We start from the raw sequence: 22,504 nt of genomic DNA on the forward strand, positions 1-22,504 counted from the left end.
GGGCATCTTTGACGACGGTACTCTGTAAAAATGATGATTCTGACATCCAAAAGGCACAAGAAAACATTTTTTCCTCTTATTTTGTGGATCTCGCCCGCTTTCCTCCACGTTTTTGTGGGGTATTTGTGGAGCTCTCAACTTTTATTATTTTATTAGCACTCTGGCTGATGCATTTTGTATCCATTGCAATTTAGATGAGACGAGAAAAGATAAATGCATTAGCATCATCCAAAGCTAAAAGAACAAATCCTGGCAATACTTCACTTACGTGACTTTATTAATATGAGATTTAAAACTCAGATCACAATCCAAAAACGACACCCAGGTTTCTTTACTTTGTTCTTAAAACATTGAGGATCATCAAAGCTGGTCGATTCAAATCTCTAAATTCAGATTTGTGTCGTCATAAAGCTCGTCAATTAGAGCAAAGCTATAGCTAATGATAGCCTTACTATCTAAAACGCTTTAAAACACTAATGATCTCACCAAACCAGCAGCGTTAAATTGCCTCTCATTATCGGAGCGCACACACACACACACACACACACTCCCCAAAAGACAATAGCTTACATAATGGCTGCCAATGTTACGCCTTTAAAAGCTTCTACATGTAAGATGGTAATTTACACGAGCGGCGGCGTACGGCGCGCGGAAACGGCCCATTATGAGGCAGGATAATTTGCATTGGTGTCAAGGTTATTGGGGGTAGCGTGTAACTCCGTGACACTATCAAACACACTCTCCCGGCGGGAGGAGGGCGTTTTCAATTTCTGCTGGCTTTTGGCCAAAGGGACGGCAATCAATTTAGCCCAGAAGTGGGACAAAAGAAACGGACGGCCCGCGGCGAGGAGGTGAACGCGCGCTATTTTTAGCTCTATTCTCTCACCTCCACTTAGAAGCAGAGCATGATGGGAATATAATATTAAACACCGGGTTCTGGCTGAGCGAGCAGGTACAGAAGAGGAGAAAATGTGTTTCACGGTCTCAGAACATCTGAAGGGTTTGATTTCTAATCAGCATTTAACATCACACAGGATTCAGAACATATTGCTCACTTTTCTTTCTGATGCAAATTAAACATACAATTAAGAAATGCACATTGTTCACAGTTCTGCGTTTTCATTAGAGATGCAAACGTTAGGCAATCTGTTGACTTGATTGATTCAGGATTCATCCAATCAGAATCAGAGGCTGAAAAATCTGTTTTGAGACTTGTTGTTTTTACACGGATTCATTCATTTGATACACATCTTCTGATTTGATACACATGCTGAAAAATCAAGACGAAGCAGCTTTCATTCACCATATTATACAAACACAGACATTACGATACAACCACTAAAACATTTTATCACTGAATTTCCTGAAGAAAAGAAAACAACAACTTTAATTGTTTAACATGATCCTTAAGAAATCCTTCTAATATGCTGATTTTCTGCTTAAGAAACACTTACGCTGCCTCATATTGTTGTGGAAACCGTGATGCACGACCATTCAAAAGGATTTAAGATTTTAAAAAAGGAGAATTAATACTTTTATTCAGCAATGATGCATTAAATTGATCAGAAGTGACAGTAAAGACATTTATAATGCTACAATTTTTTTTTTTTATTTAAAATAAATGCTGTTCTCTCTATTCATCAAAGAATCAACTGTTTTCAACATTGATGATAATAATCATCATATTAGAATGATTTCTGAAGGATCATGTGACACTGAAGACTGGAGTAATGATGCTGAAAATTCAGCTTTGATCACAGGAATAAATTACTTTTTACAATATATTTGCATAGAAAAATAGTTATTTGAAATTGAAATAATATTTCACAATTTTTACAGTATTTTTGATCAAATAAATGTAGCCTTGATGAGCAGAAGAGTTGCAAAAAAATGAATGGTTACAAATCTTTGACTGGTAGTGTAGACCATTAAATGACATTAAATGACCACAGCAACTGACCCAAAAAAGGGAAACATGTTAAACATTTTATGCAAACAACACAGACTAATGCTGTGTGACAGTCAAACGGATCACGTGACCTCGCAGATGGAAGATTAAAGACGACTCAAACGCAGCTTGATCCGATGTTCGAGGAGGAGTGAGGGGCTGGAAAAGAGACCGGTTCACTGTGAGAATCGTAGGGCGTCTCAGACAGTGCCTCGGCCCCGCATTCAGCCGCTCCGACAGAACTCACGCAGCGTCCAGTTCCCCTCATGGTTCTCAACGGATCCGCTTTCAGATATTCAAAGCACGAGGGATGTTTTTGTTTCAAGCAGAAAGCTTTCCAATTCAATCCAGTAAAACATTTGTCACCGGCGCACGCTGAACAATAGAGCAAAATCAAACCTCTTTGTATCTGTTCAAAGGGCCAAATGCCACGAGCGCCCTGCAATCTCCTGTGACAATCGTTGTGTGTGTGCAACACACAGACAACAAATGTACACCGAGAGTGTGGATAAAGAACGAGCGCATCGAGAGGCCCAGTAATTAACACAAACTAAAAATCAACGTGAGCTCAAAGAGACAGGGTACAAACTGCGTTGGCTGCTAAAGCTCTTGTGCACGTGTGTGCATGTGAGTGCATGTGTCTGCAGATGAATGTATGCGTGTGAATGTGAGTGCATGTGTCTGTATGTGTGTGTATGCGTGTACATGTAAGTGTATGCGTTTGCATGTGAGTGCATGTGTGTGTATGCGAGTACATGTAAGTGTATGCGTTTGCATGTGAGTGCATATGTGCGTATGCGAGTGCATGTGTGTGTATACGAGTGCATGTGTGTATGCGTGTATATGAGTGCATGCCTGTGTGTGCATGTGTGTATATGAGTGCATGCCTGTGTGTGCATGTGTGTGCATGTGTGTATATATGTGCATGAGTGCATGTGAGTGCATTTGTGTGCATGTGAGTGCATGTGTGTATATGAGTGCATGTGAGTGCATGTGTGTATATGAGTGCATGCATGCAAGGTGCATATAAGTGCATGTGAGGTGCATCTGAGTGCATGTGTGTGTATGAGTGCATGTGTGTATATTAGTGCATGTGTGTGTATGAGTGTATGTGTGTGTATTAGTGCATGTGTGTGTATGAGTGCATGTGTGTGTATGAGTGCATGTGTGTGTGTATGAGTGCATGTGTGTGTATATGAGTGCATGTGTGTGTATATGAGTGCATGTGTGTGTATATGAGTGCATGTGTGTGTGTATGAGTGCATGTGTGTATGCGTATAGTTACCTGCCGGCTGCGTGGGTGCTGTGGGCATCTGACTCTGAGGGCTGCTGTATGGCATCGAGCCCACGGGCCGGTACGGCTGTCCAGACACTGTGTACTGACTGGGTGAACAGTAACACGGTGCCATCTGTGACAAGAATGACGACGTGAACTTCAGTGACATACAGTACAAGCTGATTCACACAAAACACCTCCGGGTGACGCGACTACAGTCACTGAATTCATGACAGCTGAAGTCTGTCACTTCTGCACCATCTATCTGGGGAGACCATGGCCCATCCTGATACTCACACTCACGAAGTTCAGCGGCCTTAACACACACTAAACACACTATCTCTAATAATGCTTATTTGGGTCTACGTGTATCCCATCATTCATCATGTTCAGGAACAAAAAAATGTGCAATGCAGAGGAAAACAAAGTAAGTTAAATGAATTAGATATTTATAGAAGTTTGTTTCCACCATGGAATAAAAACAAAGTTTATATCACATAATTCTGAGACAAAAAGTCAGAATTGTGAGGTATAATCTCAAAGTGTGAGACGTGAGAATTGTGAGATGTAAAATTTTTTATAATTTGCAATTATGAGATATGAACTATCAATTGGAAGAAGAAAAAATTCAGGATTGTGAGCCGAAACTCGCAATTAAAAATGTTTAATTGGAAATTACGAGATATAAACTGGGAAAACAAACAAAAAGTGTTGCACATTGTATTGGTGCAGAAGGTGAGCTGGAGTGTGTTTTTTTAGAACATTTGCAAATGCTTTTTTTCTTTCACTTAATTAGAAGCATCACAATTACATAGGAACTAATGAACGTTTATTTTAAAGTTCAATGCACTGAAACTCTAAACATGTAGAAAAAGCTCTGTACAAACTTTCATTTTTGTGGCAAATATGGCATGTAAGACAAGAGGTCAAATGCAAAAAGTGTTTGTATAGGGACAGAACACATGTGTTGACATTAGACGCTCTGATTGTGTCCCGCACCTGCTGCTGGATGAAGCTCTGCTGCTGGTTGACGGAGGTCGCGTGCGATGAAGGGAACGTGGGCACGTTCTGTCCTGGCGAGGGCATCATGTATCCGGCCTGATGAGGCGCAGGCGTCTGGAGAGACACGGGCGACGGGTAAACGACTGCGTGAGCGTCACGGGTGTCTCCCGAGGCCTGCCGAACCATCATCATGTGACTGAACTGGGCGCTCAGATTATCCTGCTGACAGAAGATTTTGTTTCATAAAGTATTTGCAGTTTGTTTTTAGAACTGAAGAGAATCAACACTTTACATGCCTGTAATTCTCCACACTTTACTATGATTATGGTTGCTATTATTATTATGAGCTTAATTGCATCAATTTGATCAGAGTATTGTGTTAACATGAGTCAACAGTTTAACGTGTCAACTGTTGCTAGCTAGACGGCCAAAGCACAGATGAGATGACATGTTCTTGCTTTTACTGTAACTATTAGGCTTTATGAATTTGCTTTTTGTGCCCCATTAGAAATGGTAAGAGACGAGACGCTTTTCTATTCATAGAATATTAATTCCAGCATCTGCTCCTCCATTAATTATTCAAAGCATCTCCCACTCTTTTAATTAGTCATTAAGAGATGTTTACTGGCTGAGGGAGGTCAAGAAAAAGAGGTTATGATGCGTGTCCGAGTGAGCCATGATGGGTTTGAGAACGTTTTCTTAAAATACTGAACCCTGCAGCTTTGCTATGTGCGATTGATGTGAAAAGTGTGCGATGATGGAGTCAAGAAGTTGAGAAATGCACAAAGCGATCGACATCAGAGAGAGAGAGAGAGAGAGAGAGAGAGAGAGAGAGAGTGTGTGTGAGAGAGTGAGTGAGAAAGTGAGAAAGAGAGAGTGAGAGAGAGTGTGTGAGTGTGAGAGAGAGTGAGAGAGTGTGTGAGAGAGAGAGAAAGAGTGTGTGAGAGTGAGTGAGAAAGAGTGAGAGAGTGAGAAAGAGAGAGTGAGAGAGAGTGTGTGAGTGTGAGAGAGAGTGAGAGAGTGTGTGAGAGAGAGAGAAAGAGTGTGTGAGAGAGAGAGAAAGAGTGTGTGAGAGTGAGTGAGAAAGCTTGAGAGAGTGTGAGTGTGTGTGAGAGAAAGAGAAAAAGAGTGAGTGAGAGAGTGAAAGAGAGAGATGTAGGTACCACAGTGAACTGCTGGTTAGGAGACACTGTAAGGATCGGTGGGTAAGACACCGTGGACGGCTGGACAGACCAGAGAGGCTGAAGACACAGAACAGGAAGAGGAAACACACACACAGGAAGAGGAAACACACACACAGAGGAAGAAAATGGATTTAGTCCCAGATGTACAGGATGGAAAAAGTCAGGGAATCAGGAGAGAACGTGCAGATGGTTTATAAAGTCAATCAATGACACTGATAAACACAGATTAATTTCCCAAACCTAAGAACATTAACGTGGCTCCTAGAAAATGTATATGTCCTTAAATAAATCCATAACATTAATGATTCATCAGAGCAAATACGTCCCATAATCCAGCACATCTGACCTAAAGACTGCCTCTGAACACCAAATCAAACCACTGGATTCATTAGTAAACGTCAGCAATACTAAACTCACCTGTGACATGACGTGATTGGCGGGCTGGTGCTGCTGGTGAGCGGCTGGAGGCGGAGCTACAGATGATTGACACCTGGAGGCCTGTGAGGTCATACTGGGGTTGTAGACAACAGCACTGCTTTCAGGGTTCAGGAAAGGCTGACCTGTGATCAGTCAAGAGGATTGTAGATTTAAAGCATCTTCTATACATGTTTTATATATTTACGGTAGGAAATTTACAAAATATCTTCATGGAACATGATCTTTACTTAATATCCGAATGATTTTTGGCATAAAAGAAAAATGGATAATTTTGACCCATACAATGTATTGTTGGCTATTGCCACAGATATACCCGTGCGACTCGAGACTGGTGACGTGATCCAGGGTCGCACATTATATGGAAAATCTCATTGTTTATATTGTAGTAAAATGTAAGTATATTATCGCCCAGCTCTAATCTGCTGAATGCAACTATAAGCATGAAGATATTAATAAACATTACTATCATGATTTTCTGTGAAGTTGCTTAGAAACGGAGTATTGAGAATGTGCTTTAGGAATAAATTGACTTGACTTAATGGTAATGTCCAGTATTGGCTCATTTGTTCACACTGAGAAAGATGAACCGCACTAGATTACGAACAACAGTGCAAATGAGCTAAAGTCTGAATATAAACCTGTAAATGATGACAAATGCAGCACATAAGAAGGCACTGAGCTCCAGAACACGATCTCACATCCCAGAGGCCTCGGCAGAAGTAAGAAATTTCCCATTTGCAAACTCCGTAAAGAGGTCAATATGCAATTACACACCGGTGCTGCCTGGTGTAAACGCATTAGCGCTGGCCATATAACGTGACCTAGCGGCCGCATGCATATTTTAAGGTCTCCAATGAAACAATATGTTACACGTGCGTCTGGCCCCGGACACATCACAAATTGCTTCATTACGAGTTTCCCAGCAGGACACTGTGGATGTATTCGCTGACTGAAGTCTGAGGTTGAAAGTGACCTTTATAACACGTTTATTTTTATTTTTTTATGATCACTATGAAGAGGAGATTTTAGGGCCCTATTATTATCATCATGTTTTATGATTTAATCATTCTGTTTTAAATCATAAGTCCAGAAAATAAATTCTGAAAATACAAATCATAGATTCCTATTATTGTAAAAAAAAGAAGAATAAATTTTAAAGAATTAGGTTGTTAAAGTTTTATTAATTAAAATTATAAATTAAATTAAATTGATTAGAAATGCTTTTTTTGATTATGCAATTTTAATGAAACAATTAAAATTAAATCCAGAAAAATTAAAATAAATAAAACAAATAACATATTTCATAGGGTCCTAAAATTTTTACTTTTAATAAAATTTATGTTTTATGATTTAATCATTTTTTATAAAATAATAAATCCAGAAAAATTAAAATCACACAATTTCTGAATTTTTTTAAACAAAAGAAAAATCAGCCCAACTATTGTATTAAAAAAAATTGATTAGACACTATTTTTGATGATTAAAATTTAAATTAAACCATTAAGATGAAATCCAGAAAAATTACAAAAGGAAAGCATGGAATTTGGGAAGAAGAAAAAAAAAAAAGGATTTTGGGACTAAATCAAAGATATTTTTTAGGGCCCTAAAAATTTAGTTCCATGATTTCAATTAATTAGACGTGCTTTTTGATTACTAAAATGTACTTTAACCATTCATACAAGAGTCAAGAAAAATTAAAACGGAAAAATGAGGGCCCTACGATTTACAGAGCATCTATTAAAAACTTTGACCTTTCAGAAGAAAATAAAATCCTCATTACGAGCCCAAACAGTAATGTACCGTAAAATCCCACCATCAATTCAGCATCAATGTTTATGAAACGACAGTCTGAGACACACAGTTAAGATCAGGGTTAGTGGAGGATATAAAGACATGCATATCGAGAGAAATCAGTTGCACAGCGTTTACCAACCTGTATGTGGGTTGACCAGGATACTTCCGGCTGGTATCCCGGCGGCTTCCAGGGGAAGCAAATAGTAGCTAGCATTAGCCGTAGACGCTGGCGGCTCATAGCAAACGCCGCTACTAGCGCTGACAGGAGGATAGGCCATCGACTGCGTTAAAGCCACGGCAGAGGGAGGCTGGGATCGAGAGAGCGAACCCGTGGACGAAGCTACGCTACTACAAGAGTCAGAACCTAGAGAGAGAGTAACGACAGGAGCCTTAAAGGGATAGTTCACTGAAAAATGAAAATTAGTCCATGAGTTACTCACCCTCAAGTCATCCTAGGTGTATATGACATTCTTTCAGAAGAATACAAATCAGAGTTATATTAAAAAATGTCTTGGCTCTTCTAAGCTTTATAATGGCAGTGAATGGCTGTTTTTGTTTTGAAGTCCATAAAATCTGTCCATGGATGATGGATGCATCTATCCATGATAAAAGTGCATCTATCCATGATAAAAGTGCATCTATCCATCATAATAGTGCATCTATCCATCATAATAGTGCATCTATCCATGATAAAAGTGCATCTATCCATGATAAAAGTGCATCTATCCATCATAATAGTGCATCTATCCATGATAAAAGTGCATCTATCCATCATAATAGTGCATCTATCCATCATAATAGTGCATCTATCCATGATAAAAGTGCATCTATCCATGATAAAAGTGCATCTATCCATCATAAAAGTGCATCTATCCATCATAAAAGTGCATCTATCCATCATAAAAGTGCATCCATCCATCATTAAAGTGCATCTATCCATGATAAAAGTGCATCTATCCATCATAATAGTGCATCTATCCATCATAATAGTGCATCTATCCATCATAATAGTGCATCTATCCATCATAATAGTGCATCTATCCATCATAATAGTGCATCTATCCATCATAAAAGTGCATTTATCCATCATTAACACTTTTATAATGGATAGATGCACTTTTATGATGGATAGATGCACTTTTATGATGGATAGATGCACTTTTATGGACTTCAAAACAGAAACGGTCATTCACTGCCATTATAAAGCTTGGAAGAACCAGGACATTTTGAAAGAAGGATGTCATACACACCTAGGATGACTTGAGGGTGAGTAAAACATGGGCTAGTTTTCATTTTTGGGTGAACTATCCCTTTAACATAGCAGCGGTGAGAGCGATCGCTCGTGAATTCACTGGGGATCGTGGAACATATTGGCAAAGGAAGCGCTGCAGTTATTAAAGCACTGCAGAATATGGAAGTATAGAAAGCAAGGTCAGACGAATTTCAACAAGATGCTCAATTCAATTTTATTTCTAATTACCTCAGGGACCGAAGCAATGGAAGAAGAGAATAATTGTATTAGCCTGAGAATGACATATTAATTAATTTCTGATTAATGTCTCGGCTCATTTAGCAATTTACTTGTTTCTTGTCTCTTCTCTCAAATATGGGATGTTTTTTTTTACCCATTTGAAATGAAAAGCACTAAACGTGTTCATGTCTCAAATGCCGTACAGGCGGAGGACGGTAATTTACATGAGAGCTACCGTTCAACAGTTTGGTTATGTTTAAGTATTTTTTGCTCATCAAGGCTGAATTTATGAGATCAAAAATACAATATTTAAAAAATATATATATTATTACAACTTAAAATAACTTTTCGATGTGAATATATAGTAAAGTGTAATTTATTCCTGTGATGCAAAGCTGAATTTAGCATCATTACTCCAGTCTTCAGTGTCACATGATCCTTCAGAAATCATTCTAATATGATGATTTTGCTAAAAAAAAAAACTTTTATTATTATGATCAATGTTGAAACCAGTTGACCTGCTTCAGATTTTTGTGGAAATCATAATGCTTTTTTCATGATTCTTTCATGAATAGAAAGAAAGAACAGCATTTGTGTGAAATCGAATCTTTTGTAACATCATTACTGTCTTTACTGTCACTTTGGGTCAATTTAATGCATCCTTGATGAATAAAAGAAAGAAAGAAAAAAAACATTTGTTAACATTAGTTAAAATGAACTAAGAGTGCAAAATACTTCTAAAGCATTTATTAATCTTAGTTTTTAACATTTACTAATACATTATTAAAATCAAAAGTTGTATCTGAGTTCATATCATTATATGGACATGAACTAACAATTAGCTGACATGAACAAAGATGAATAAATACTGTAACAAAGGTATTGCTATAACTAATGGTCGTACTAAGGTCTTATTAAGTGTCAAAAAAAAAAAAAAAATTGTACTGATCCCGAACTTTTTAAGGGTCGAGTATTAACGATCACCAATGAATTCAGAGGATTGTTAATAAAAGTGAATTTCAAAGCATGCAGTGAGACACAGATGAGCTGGAATAAAGCATGCGGTTATGAGCATGAATAAAGACTGAGAAGAAAAGAGCATGAAATCATCAGAGGAAGAGGGAGCCAATCTCAGGGCTCGACGCTAAGGTCGGGACAGAAAAGCGCTATACAAATAAAAGTGAATTGAATTGAATTGTCCTGTGATGTCACTCACCTGTCTTTGAGAGCCGGCCCACACTCTTACTGCTGCTGGAGCTGTCGCCGCGGGTCAGGACCGGGATGCCACTGAAGCTGCTGGCTTTGGTCATGGCAGGCTTCAGGTTGCGGTTCGAGCTGTCCGAATCCGTGCTGCTCCACGGACGCGGTTCGGAAAACCTGGCCTCGTTCTCGGAGCTGCTCTGGCGGCTGTTTGCCGACCGATCGTCTTTCAGCCTGCGCGAGAACATCGGACAGCTTTATTAGCCGCGTTTGAAATTGAAATTGAATATACGCCCAATGGAAACACGTCAATTTCGCAAAAACTCCCATTTAATCGCAAAAAAGTTTTCCCGCTCGCATGAGGAGGTTTTTCAGGCAATTCGAAAAATTTATATTCCGCAAAACTGCAATGGAAACAGTTTTTGCGCATTTACAGGTCACCTGACGTAGATGACGCGGTGTGTTTGGAGAGAATACGAGACTGAGCTCTTTATTAAATTCATAAAAGACAAAAGAATTAAAGCAATACTGGAATCTAAACCTCAAAGAAATGCCACAATCAAGACCTCGAAGCAGAAATGAGTGAGAAACACCCAGAAACACCTCATATGAGCCGCTCACAGTAAAAGGGTCTTTCCTTGCCATTAATGCTTGGAAAACACACATACGTCTCCTTCGATTAATAATAATAGGCAGTGCGGTGGCTGGGATATACGTAAACCTACCAACATCCGTCGCCATGATTTTTGGATTGACTTATCGCAAGAGGAAAAAATTTACGTTTTAGTCGCATAACATCGGTTAATGGAAACGCCGTCATTTCGCAATAGTTTTTTGTCGACATTTAGAAAGAAAAAAAAAAGAAAAAAAAGGGAAAAAGAATTTTAAAAAAGAAAAAAAAGGAGAAAAAAAGAAAAAAAAAGAAAAGTTTTGTGCAAATCTGTAATGGAAACGCGCCTACAGAAAACTACCAGCTTCAATTCACTTGCAGGCCATGAGAACATGATGAACGGCAGTGATTACCTGAAGATCTGCCGTCTCTGCTGTATGTTGTTACACATCTCGTCCTCCTGAATCCTGGAAAACATGTCGCTTATTACTTGACGTCCAACGTGATTTATTATGGCAGTACACAGGCAACTTAAGCTCAAGTGAGCTTTACTTCTACAGCGCTTTATACAATACAGATTGTTTTAAAGCAGCTTTATAGTTATAAACAGGAAAATCAATAATGAAAAGTCATTAAATATGAGACAAATTAGCAGCTCTACAAAAAACAAGTGTCGTTACTCAGTTAAATTTAGTCCAATGTTGATTTAATTCAATAATGTCAGTGTTGCAAAGTTCAACAGTTACGAAATTAATTCAATTCAGCTGTAAAGCAGCTCTACAGATAAGTCAATTCAGTTCAAGTTTTGTTCTCATCTGGTTGAGTGGTTTGATAATATCACTGAATATTAAGTTTATAGTCAAATCAAATGCTGTCTGGCACCCATTTACTCCCATAATGAAAGAGTGATGCATGATATTTAATAAGAACAAAAACTGTAGGGCAGGACTTGATTTTCTCTATGTGACATTTGTATATTGCAAATGTTGTACGAATTGCTTTTGTTCCTTTTTTGCAAGTCGTTTTGAATAAAAGCAAAACTAAATGCATAAATGTAAATATTCAGTTCAGACTATGAAACACACATCATTTGACATTTATGCATTAGGCAGAAGCTTTAATCCAAAGTGACTATATGTGACCCTGGACCACAAAACCAGTCACATGGGTCAATTTTATGAAATTGAGATGAATACATAACCTGGAAGTTGAATAAATAAGCTTTCCATTGATGTATGGTTTGTTAGGATAGGACAATATTTGGTCGAGATACAACTATTGAAAATCTGGAATCTGAGGGTGCAAAAAAAATCGAAACATTGAGTAAAATCTCCTTTAAAGTTGTTCATTTATGTTCACGATTGTGCTGCATTCACTCACAGAAATACATGTTTTATATATTTACGGTAGGAAATGTACAAAATATCTTCATGGAACATGATCTTTACTTAATATCCTAATGATTTTTGGCATAAAATTAAAATCGATAATTTTGACCCATACAATGTATTGTTGGATATCGCCACAGATATACCCGTGCGACTTTTCTGATCCAGGGTCACATATTACATTTCAGTTCATGCATTTCCTGGGAGTCAAACCCATGATCTTGGCGTTGCTAGCGTCATGCTCTACATGTGTTTCCCCTAAATTCTGTGTCTCTCGTCTTACACTCACCTTTGATCCAGCGGGAAGGAGTCTAAGCCCTGCAAAAGAGATTCAAGGCTGTTAAAATTGCATTTCAAAGACCCATAAGCACACGATCACGCAGCCGTTAATGCATCTTACATCAGCGAAGATCCTCTCTCGCACTTTCTGATATTCCTCCTCACGCTCCTCGATTGACTTGCTTCTCCTGTCCTCTTTTAGTTTCATCCGCATCTGAAACACACGACGCTCTTTGAACTTTCCCTGCAGTTTATGAAGTATTACATTACGTTATTATGCGATCTAATAACCACGTTGTCTTTATTAGCAGCTCTCCACCTACCATGTTGTCGTCTTTGTCTACGCTGGAGTTGTCCCGTTTTAAGATGTAGCGCTTCTGGAAATCATCCGTCTTGTCGTCTTTGATGTGTTCGGAAAACTTTTGATCTGGTCTGCACACGTCGGGGGAACAGAGAGAGAAATACAAATGAGACACTTTCCAGGAGAAGCGCTGTGTTTACACGGCCGCTTACACACACAATCCTATCGCAAATCCCTCATAATTACGTTTCTGCTCTAAAACTCATTTCAAAAGGATCAAACGCAAAAGACGGCGCAGTCGCTCACATCCGTGTATTGCTGGTTTTGTTGATGATGACACATTTCCCGGTTTGGTCGACGTTGTGGTCTAAGCCGAAGTAAGCAGAGACTCGGTGCAGGAGCATTCGGTGATAGGAGGTCATGGGCGGAAACTTTCTCCTCTGACACCTGGAACACACAGAAAACACATCATTTAAACATTTGAACAAATCATTCAATTGTTAAAGTTGTATGCATTCAATTGATTAGACTTTTGATTATTAAAATTTAGTTAAACAATTAAAAAAGAATCCAAAATATATTAAAATGGATTAATTTAAACATTTTAACAAATCATTAAATTGTTAGAGTTATATACATTTAATTGATTCAATTTTTGATTATAAACATTTAGTTAAACAATTAAAAAAGAATCCAAATATATAAAAATGGATTAATTTAAACATTTTAACAAATCATTAAATTGTTAGTTATATAAAATTAATTGATTCGACTTTTGATTATTAAAATTTAGTTAAACAATTAAAAAAAGAATCCAAATATATTAAAATTGATTAATTTAAACATTTTAACAAATCATTAAATTGTTAGAGTTATATACATTTAATTGATTCGATTTTTGATTATTAAAATTTAGTTAAACAATTAAAAAAGCATCCAAATATATTAAAATGGAAAAACCGGAATTTTGGAAAATAAAATTTGTGAAAAAAATTAAATGGATTTCACAGGGCCCTAAAATGTAACCTTTGTTAAACTTTTTAATAAACTGTTGCTATATTGTATACATTTCATTATTTTAACGTATTCTACATGCTTTTTGATTACTTGCGTCAAATTGAACAATTAAAATGAAATCCAGAAAAATTCATGAAAAAAATGAATTTTGGAAAGAAATTGAAAGACTCACTCGTTATTACTGATGAAGTCGAGGATGTCCTGTTCCAGCTTCAGCAACATCATTCGGTCCCTGTCGATAAACGCCAATTAATACATAATGATTCAAAACGGGTATATATATAACCAGCACTTTCCACAACAGGGTAAAAGATAACTAAAACAAATGTCATCCTTCAGGAAATGTTGAATGACCACCTCTAGAGGTCAAATGAAGTATTACACATCAAATTGAACAATTAATAACTGTTCCAAAGTCAAAGTTATGTCCCTTATTGTTTTATTTTTATTCATTGTTTTTGGTTTTAGACCATTGTGCAGCACATCGGTCAGCTGTGGTTGTTCTTAATTGTGCTTTATAAAGATTAAGATAGGCACTGGTTAGTGGACAGTGTGCTCACAGAGGTCAAAGGTGTCTGACCTGGGGTTGTTCTTCAGTGTGTTCGCCAAGAACTCGTGCAGGTCGATGCCGGTGGAGTCCGTGTAATCCTGGCTGGAGTCTGCAAAGACAGGAGAACAAGTTCATTGTTAACATGTTCACATTTTCTTTGTCTTTAAAATCCAATCGCACAACACAACGCACCTCTGGACAGCATCTTGCGTGGCATTTTCTCAAGCTTGTTGGCACTTTTGTCTTTATCATCATCATCGTCGTTTGCCGTGAGAGGCGATTCTTCTCTGTCAAACGTCTGGGAGAATTTAACACGATCTCCATCCTGTGGGGTGAAGATGAACACAACGCTAATGGAGCAGAACAAGAAGCACATTTTCCACAACACTACACCAATATCTCAATGAAAATATAGACTTGTGTTCGTGTCATCACAGTTCTTGCTAACTAGCTCAATCATATTTTTAATAAAGCCACTGTGATAAAAAAGGAATAGATGAATAGCATTAATTAAGTGGTCTGGTTATTAATAATATTGCCGTTAATGACAATCAAACAGCAATATTGACAAGGAAAAGAGAAAATTTAATTAGTATATTTTGTTGTATGAATGTATGAATATGCAATATATCAAAAGAAAGAACATGGCCTCTGGTTTTAAACAAAATAAACCTTTTTTACCAACACTTGAATGTGGGTAAGTTTCATAAAAAAGCAACATTTTGAACAAAAAGCGGAGAAAATCGGGTTATCAAATACTACGTCCGGGTTGTGATTCAGAATGATGATCAAAACAGTCGATCGAGTCCATCAACACCCATAATGCTTCACAGTCCTAGAGCTCGTCATGGTTCGACATTTCATTCAGTAACATTTGGCCGTTTTGATTCACATGCCGTTTAATGTTGATGATCGCGTTATTTTACATATGCATATGCTAACATATGATATCGCTTGTTTCTGCTGCTTCTTCGCCTGTGCTTTGATGAGGAGATTCGGCACTCGTTCAGAAGTTGCGTAATAGCGCCCCCTACCATATAACAGTGAGAACACGGAAAGCCAGAAATGTCCGTTAATGGCGGGGAAAGGGTTAATATTTTAAACATAAATATGTAAGATATTAGTATCGTGTAGCTGAATTATTACTAGTCACAGTAGGGCGAAATGTACAGTATGATATGTCACTATGAGACATATATAAAAACATGATGCATGTGTGTTGAGCGGCACGTCATGAGCTGGACTGCATTGACCGTTGATGATGTTTACCTGGTGGTCTTGAGGCAGTTGTGTGGTAATTGTGGAAGGAGAGGGTTCTTCACAAATGGCCAGGCTCCGAACTAACTTTAACTTTGCGTTAGACTGGAGAAGAGTACGGGTGAAGGTTACACACACACACAGAGTCATTGACTTTCACAAGCAGGAGAGCATGAACGCATGGCAAAACTAACCCCTGGAAACAGGGAGCAAATACACTACCAGTCAGAAGTTGTGGATCTGTACGATTTTTAAGGCTTTTAAAAGCTTTTTTTTTTAAAGTCTCGTCTGCTCACCAAGGCTGCGTTTATTTGATTAAAAATACAAAAAGATCAGTGATATGGTTAAATATTATGACAATTTAAAATAACTGTTTTCTATTTCAATATATTTTAAAAATGTAATTTATTCCAGTGATCAAAGCTGAATTTTCAGCATCATTACTCCAGTCTTCAGTGTCACATGATCCTTCAGGAATTATTCTAATATGCAGATTTGATGCTCAAAAAACATTCGTTATTATTATTATTATCGGTTGAAAACAGTTGTGTACAATTTTTTTTTTTTTGCAGGATTCTTTGATGAAAAGAAAGTTGAGGAATAAAATTGGATTTCTTTTATTTATTCCCCCAAAAAATAAAATAAAAATTCTTACTGACCCCAAACTTTTGAACGGTAGTGTTTAATGTTACAAAAGCTTTCCATTTCATATAAATGCTGTTCATGTGAACTTTCTATTCATCAAAGAATCCTGAAATAAAAATATAACTGTTTTCAACATTGATAATAATCATAAATGTTTCTCGAGCAGCAAGTCATCATATTAGAATGATTTCTGAAGGATCATGTGACACTGAAGACTGGAGTAATGATGCTAAAAATTCAGCTTTGATCACAGGAATAAATTGCATTTTACTATATAAATCACATAGAAAACAGCTGTTTTAAATTGTAATAATATTTCACAATATTGCAGTTTTTTTTGTATTTTTAATCAAATAAATGCAGCCTTGGTGAGCAGAAGAGACTCTTTTAAAAACTTTTTTTTTTTTTTTAACGTACCAATCAAAAACTTTTGAACGGCAGTGTTTATTTAAAAAAAAAAAATCCCATGCAAACATAACAAACATGGGTCACTGATTATGAAACGGCCTCATCAAACTGAATGCAAACGTATGATCCTCAGGAAAGACTGATGAGAATCATGCAGAGAACTGATCAAATCATGACGGCGGTGCAAGGCGACGTCTCCGAGCTCCTCAGAACACACAAGCCGCCCGTTACAATGAACAAACACACAGTGACCGACAGCAAACACTGAACCGCCTGACGGATGGAAGCAGCAAACACTCGTGCTCATGCCTCAGGACGCGGTACCTTGGGTCTTTTAGTGCCTTGTCCGGGGATTTGCCGCTGTATGGAGGGCAACGAGACACAATGAAGCATGTGTATCTCACCGGGATTAATGTTTCTAAATCACAAGCTTCAAAAAAGCTCAGCTCTGCATGAGATGCCACAGAGAAACGGACATTCATCTGAACCACTTATCAGAAAAACTATTTATTAAACATCACATGAGTGAACCAGCAACTGCTTCTCCTCTCCTCATGGATTCATTTAGGGAAAAAAAATATATATATACACTTTGTTTCTGAGATCGACCACAGGAATATTATTTCTCTGGAACACTGGCGTAAAATAAAAATATATTCAACACTAAACCAGTCCTGGGATTTATGAAAACCTTTCATTCAAATATATTGGACACGATTAGATTAATAAAAGGCAGGAGTGTCAATCAAAAGCCATCATTAGATTTACAGCTGCACGTCTTCCCTCATTGGACACGAGAAAGAAAGAGTGTCACGCTCTTGAAATGTCCTTTTTAGGATACCTTTGAGGTTTCTGCTAATATAATATAATGGAAATATAATCCCTCAGGATGAAAACCCATTACAGAATCACTATGGACACACTGGAAAAAAAAAATTATATAAAAAAATTATATATAATAAAATAAATATATAATGTTATATGGTAACACTTAGATTAGGGAACACAGATTGAGTATTAAGCTTATTAGCATGCATATTAATAGGATATTGGCTGTTTATTAGCACTTATAAAGCACATATTAATGCCTTATCCTACACATAACCACTACAACCTTACTATAAATAAGCAGTAATTAGGAGTTTATTGAAGGAAATTCATAAAATCATTATATATATATAAAAAAAAAACATTTACATTTAAATTTAAATTATTATATACATTTTTTTTATAATTTAAATGTAAATATTATATATGTAATATAATTAAAAGTGCTTGTGTTTCCTAATTTAAAGTGTTACCAATTATATATAAAATTATTATATAAAAAAAATCTATAATTTAAAAACATAAATAAATATATAATGTTTATAATGATATAAAATGCCATATATATATATATATATATATATATATATATATATATAAATAAAATTAAAAGTCATTTCAATATTATATAAATATATTGTATATAAAGTATATAAAAACATTTAAATTATATACATACATTTAATATTAAGTATATATAATTTACATTTAAATATAATATAATATATTTATATAGACACACATACACACACACACGCACACGCACACACAGTGATCCAGTACATCATTTGTTCACATGTCTTTTGTCTCGATTGTTCTCTCAGCCTGAACACACAGAAGTGGCCGATTGTTAATAAGCACAGGGTGTCTTTACTGAATAATGACGGATGGTTATTCAGCTTTAATTGGCTATTGAACATAATGTATTCCCTGAGAGGCTGAATCTGGCATACGGCCACACAGAGCCTCGCTGACAACTGATGCTGGAAGAGTCTGTGCAACGTGGCCGTCTGCGCTCTCAGTTAAACACACAGGTAGAGTTGCATTGTGGGCAGGAGCTGCCAAGATCCGCGAGAGAAGAGCCAGATGGCCGTGAAGACCCTCGCTGAGTCCCTTCGGGCAACATGCGGGACGTTCACGGCTGTCGACTCGGTCATCCGCTCTCTTTTCACTAGCGCTTTTCAAAAGATGGCAGAGGGAATTAAAACGCAAAGGGAAGAGGGAAGTGTCGCCGTATCAGAGAGCGCTGTAACCTTCACCATATCTGAAGACGGCCGAGAGTTTGTCCATGTCTGCCGCTTCTCATAACACAATTACCCGGCGATTGATCGCTCGACTCCTGAGGGCGTCTGTGGCTAAACAGAGCAATCGCTTCGGTCGTTTGTTTTGCTGACCCTTGCTCTCCGTACAAACAAAGGGACAATCCGTTTCTGCAGCACAGAACGAACTATAACGATCGATATGAGCGAAGAACAATGTCATCACAGCAAACGGCCTGTAGGGGGTTAACGATCAATTAAAAACCTATCAATAATTGCACATCTGAATGTGCTAGTTTATTTAAATCCAATCACTGCAGAGCATTGCGTAACCTATAATAATATTGCATTATTATTAGTCTTCATCTCATTTGAGTGTTCGCAAACACTTTTTGACTGGGAGAAAACTTTGGTAACACTTTATAATAAGGTTCATTAGTTAATGTATTAATTAACATGAACTAAACATTAGAGTTGATACTGTATTTGTTCATCTTTGCATTAACTAATGTTAACAAGATTTTAATAAAGCATTATTGAAATTAACATTAAAGATTAATAAATTTGGTAACACTTTATTTTGCAGTGTCCTTGTTACATGTGTTACATGTACTTACCACAGTAAATTATGCATAATTACATGCAATTAACCCTCAATCAAACCCTAATCCTACCCGTAGTTGCTTAATATTACTCAGTAATATTAATAGAGCATGTGGTGAATGGTTGCTAAATGCTAATTAGATTTAATTTTGTATGTGATCTTAAGGAATATTTATTATTGCAGTGTATGTATTTGTGTTTATTTTATTTTGTATTTGGATGTGGTTCAATGTACAAGGTACCTTTTAGTCATCTGTAAGCTTGCCTGGCCATCTTTATCAGACTACAACGAGGACCACGATGGAAATAAGTTTGTAACTTTCTTGTGTTATCCTCCACAGTTCTGATAAATGTATAATGTCACTGTGATGGCATCTTGTTATGCATTTCTTTTTGTTACTGTCTAATAAATCAAATCAAAGTACTTATATAATGAATATATAATTACACTGTAACACGGACACCTCAAAATAAAGTGTAACCATAAATGCTGTATAAATCATGTAAACTAATGTAGGTAACTAATGTTAACTAACGAACCTTATTGTAAAGTGTATCCGTTTCTCTCCAATAAGCTTGTGATGTTTGTTCTTTAAGCTGAGAACTTGAACTGAAATGAAAGGCTCTGAAGGCAAGCGAGACTCTTTTGTCGTGACGTCACGTTACCTGCGTCTCAGTCCTGTCGTCGCTGCAGTTTTCGCGGTGGCGTTGGCTCTGTGACGCGTCGAGGTCGAGGTCGTGGTCGGCTGCGGTCGAGGTGTTTTCGTCCAGAGCTCTCATAGTCTCACTGACAGTATCAGACATCCTCATCAGACACGGCTACTTGGAGCGTCTACCAAGAGCCTGGAACCTAAAACACATGCTTGAATTATTTTAATGCATTTCTAAAAAAAATACAAAAATAATAATAATAATAAAAGAAACTACTTCTGATATCATCAGTGGCTTTATCATTAAGCATCAGGGGTGTAACGAGACCCTCATGTCACATATTGATATTATTGCGATACTCCAAGACATATGATAAAAGGTTAACAAAAAAAAATGTACTGTTGATTAAAATGCTAAATTTGATATTACACTGGTGTGTAAATGGACAGGCTTGGACTTGGTGCTGGAAACCCAAAGCACAGGACAATAGAGACACCAGAATAACAATATTCATGATTCTGAAGCTGAAAACAGAATTATTTTGGATGAATATGCTTGCATTGTTTCACGACTAGATGTATTTAAAATAATGTAAGCCACTTTTTACTGGTAACATCAGACATTTGGCATTATCAGGACACACAAATATTCCCCCACTGCATTATATATAGTAGTTTATTGTAGTACTGACACTAAAACTCTGAAAACTCTCTCATTTTGGGTGAACTATACACAACACATATTGCTGCATTTTTGTATTGCGATATATAGTGCCACGATATATTGTTACACCCCTATTAAGCACATATAAATCAAGCGTTTGTGTTTTTCAATGATTTAACTACAAACCGCAGGCATTTGCTGCAAATTGGTCAATATGAGCATAAAAAGCATGAGTTTATATTTAAAAAAATGCATGACGTCTTCAATGACGTAGTTGAGTTCTCAAGGGAGACGGTGTGCATGAGTGCCGTTACCCAAACCAATTAACCTCTAGCAATTATGAGCCGAGTGTCTTGCACAAGAATCTGAAGGGCAAAATGAGTTAATGAGAATTACACCCGTCTCAGACTTTCATTAACACGTTAGCACCGAGTGAGATTTCTAACACGCGCGGCGGTCCAAATCCCCACCGAGACGACACCTCATCCAGATGGTGGAGAAACCTGTGAATGCGGTCGGCGTTAGCATCAAAACCGCACGCTAAAACATCGACCCAAAGAGCGACGAGGACGGCTTTGAATCAAAACGACTTGTTACTTGCTTATAAAACAGCTATTAAAATGATAAAAGACTTTTATAGATGAGCAGAAAGCTCTTTCCCTGGGGTTTTAAAACACACATTTTTGCCCGCAGAAAAGCTTATTTTTTTTTTTACCCATTGAAAAAAAGAAAGAAAGAATCGAGTAAGAAAGCATCATTAGATTTAAAATTTCATTAAGTATGAATTATTTGTTTGATTTTGAGGAATTGCTCCAGTGTGTTGCCTAAAAGCTATTTTTTTTTTACGTTTCTATAATCCATTACTATAGTATTTTTAGTACTTATCATACATATGCAAAATTCAAAGGTGCATTAAGGATTCATTTCACATCAGTCATGCTTTTAGTTTTCAGTATTACTTTCTGTCCATTGAAGGACCAGCTCAAATATTAGTGTTTGATTGCAGTAATGAAACTGATCTTATGCAGAAAACAAAGAAAAAAAAACTAAATTACATTTTGTTAGCATTGCATGGCGTAAAAAAAAACTAAAACACCTGTCTCTAATTTATAGTAAACTATATCATGTTTTTAAAATCAGTTTTGGTTTCATTAATATCTTTCAAAGAGTTAACTCGATAAAAAAAAAAAGGTTTCTCACTGGGTTAAACATGCTTGAGGGATAAAGAACATGTTGGTGGATCTTCTCCTTATACTAAAACCTTGGCTAAACGAGAGTGTTTACGCCGTTACCCGATGGCGGCCTGTTGACGTCGCCCTGGCGTGAAGACCGAACCCTGGTCCGTTTCAGTGGCGCTGTTGAGCGTGTTGTGGCATGAGTTGAAGCGGCGGCCCATGTCCTCTTCACCAGCACCACAGCCAGATCACAACAGCGCCGGCCGCCAACAAGCCTCTCATGTCCTTCAGGAACCTGCAAACACAGACAGATGGTTTGATTTAATGCCATGTCAGCATCTAAGGCTATTCTCATGGCGAAAATTCAATTACAAAAATACAAATATCATATAAATACAATAAAACCCAAGCAAACAAATACAAGAAGTCATATTATAATTTTTTTTTTTAATTAACATGATACAAAATGAAATAAAAAGCCCTTTTCAGGCATAATCTTACTAAATCAGCCTGCAAACAACGACGGGTCAGAACATGCATGCAAAATTCGCTTGCAA

The 22,504-nt window shown here is 37.1% G+C and overlaps 1 protein-coding gene across 21 annotated transcripts in view; it reads right to left on the bottom strand.

Moving 5' to 3' along the window:
- Positions 1-22,504, bottom strand: part of LOC311298409 (R3H domain-containing protein 1-like) — a 55,786-nt gene that overhangs the window by 13,738 nt on the left and 19,544 nt on the right. For 2 of the 21 annotated variants that reach the window (XM_084421282.1, XM_084421281.1), the window contains exons 2-18: positions 22,065-22,242; positions 20,125-20,308; positions 17,093-17,128; positions 15,728-15,820; positions 14,651-14,783; positions 14,489-14,567; positions 14,081-14,140; positions 13,198-13,338; positions 12,914-13,022; positions 12,712-12,804; positions 12,601-12,629; positions 11,337-11,390; positions 10,330-10,547; positions 5,828-5,970; positions 5,390-5,467; positions 4,224-4,445; positions 3,234-3,357 (exon numbers count right to left, since the gene is read on the bottom strand). In XM_084421282.1, the coding sequence (XP_084277408.1) occupies positions 3,234-3,357; positions 4,224-4,445; positions 5,390-5,467; positions 5,828-5,970; positions 10,330-10,547; positions 11,337-11,390; positions 12,601-12,629; positions 12,712-12,804; positions 12,914-13,022; positions 13,198-13,338; positions 14,081-14,140; positions 14,489-14,567; positions 14,651-14,783; positions 15,728-15,820; positions 17,093-17,128; positions 20,125-20,268 (1,756 nt within the window). In that variant the 5' untranslated portion in view covers positions 20,269-20,308; positions 22,065-22,242. Of the gene's footprint in view, positions 1-3,233; positions 3,358-4,223; positions 4,449-5,389; positions 5,468-5,827; positions 5,971-7,781; positions 8,007-10,329; positions 10,548-11,336; positions 11,391-12,600; positions 12,630-12,711; positions 12,805-12,913; positions 13,023-13,197; positions 13,339-14,080; positions 14,141-14,488; positions 14,568-14,650; positions 14,784-15,727; positions 15,821-17,092; positions 17,129-20,124; positions 20,309-22,064; positions 22,243-22,504 lie in introns of all 21 variants that reach the window. The other 19 variants (XM_084421296.1, XM_084421294.1, XM_084421295.1 and 16 more) reach the window with 14 other exon arrangements.

This window comes from Rutilus rutilus (genome assembly GCF_951802725.1).
Source record: "Rutilus rutilus genome assembly, chromosome: 10".
Taxonomy (NCBI): Eukaryota; Metazoa; Chordata; class Actinopteri; order Cypriniformes; family Leuciscidae; genus Rutilus; species Rutilus rutilus.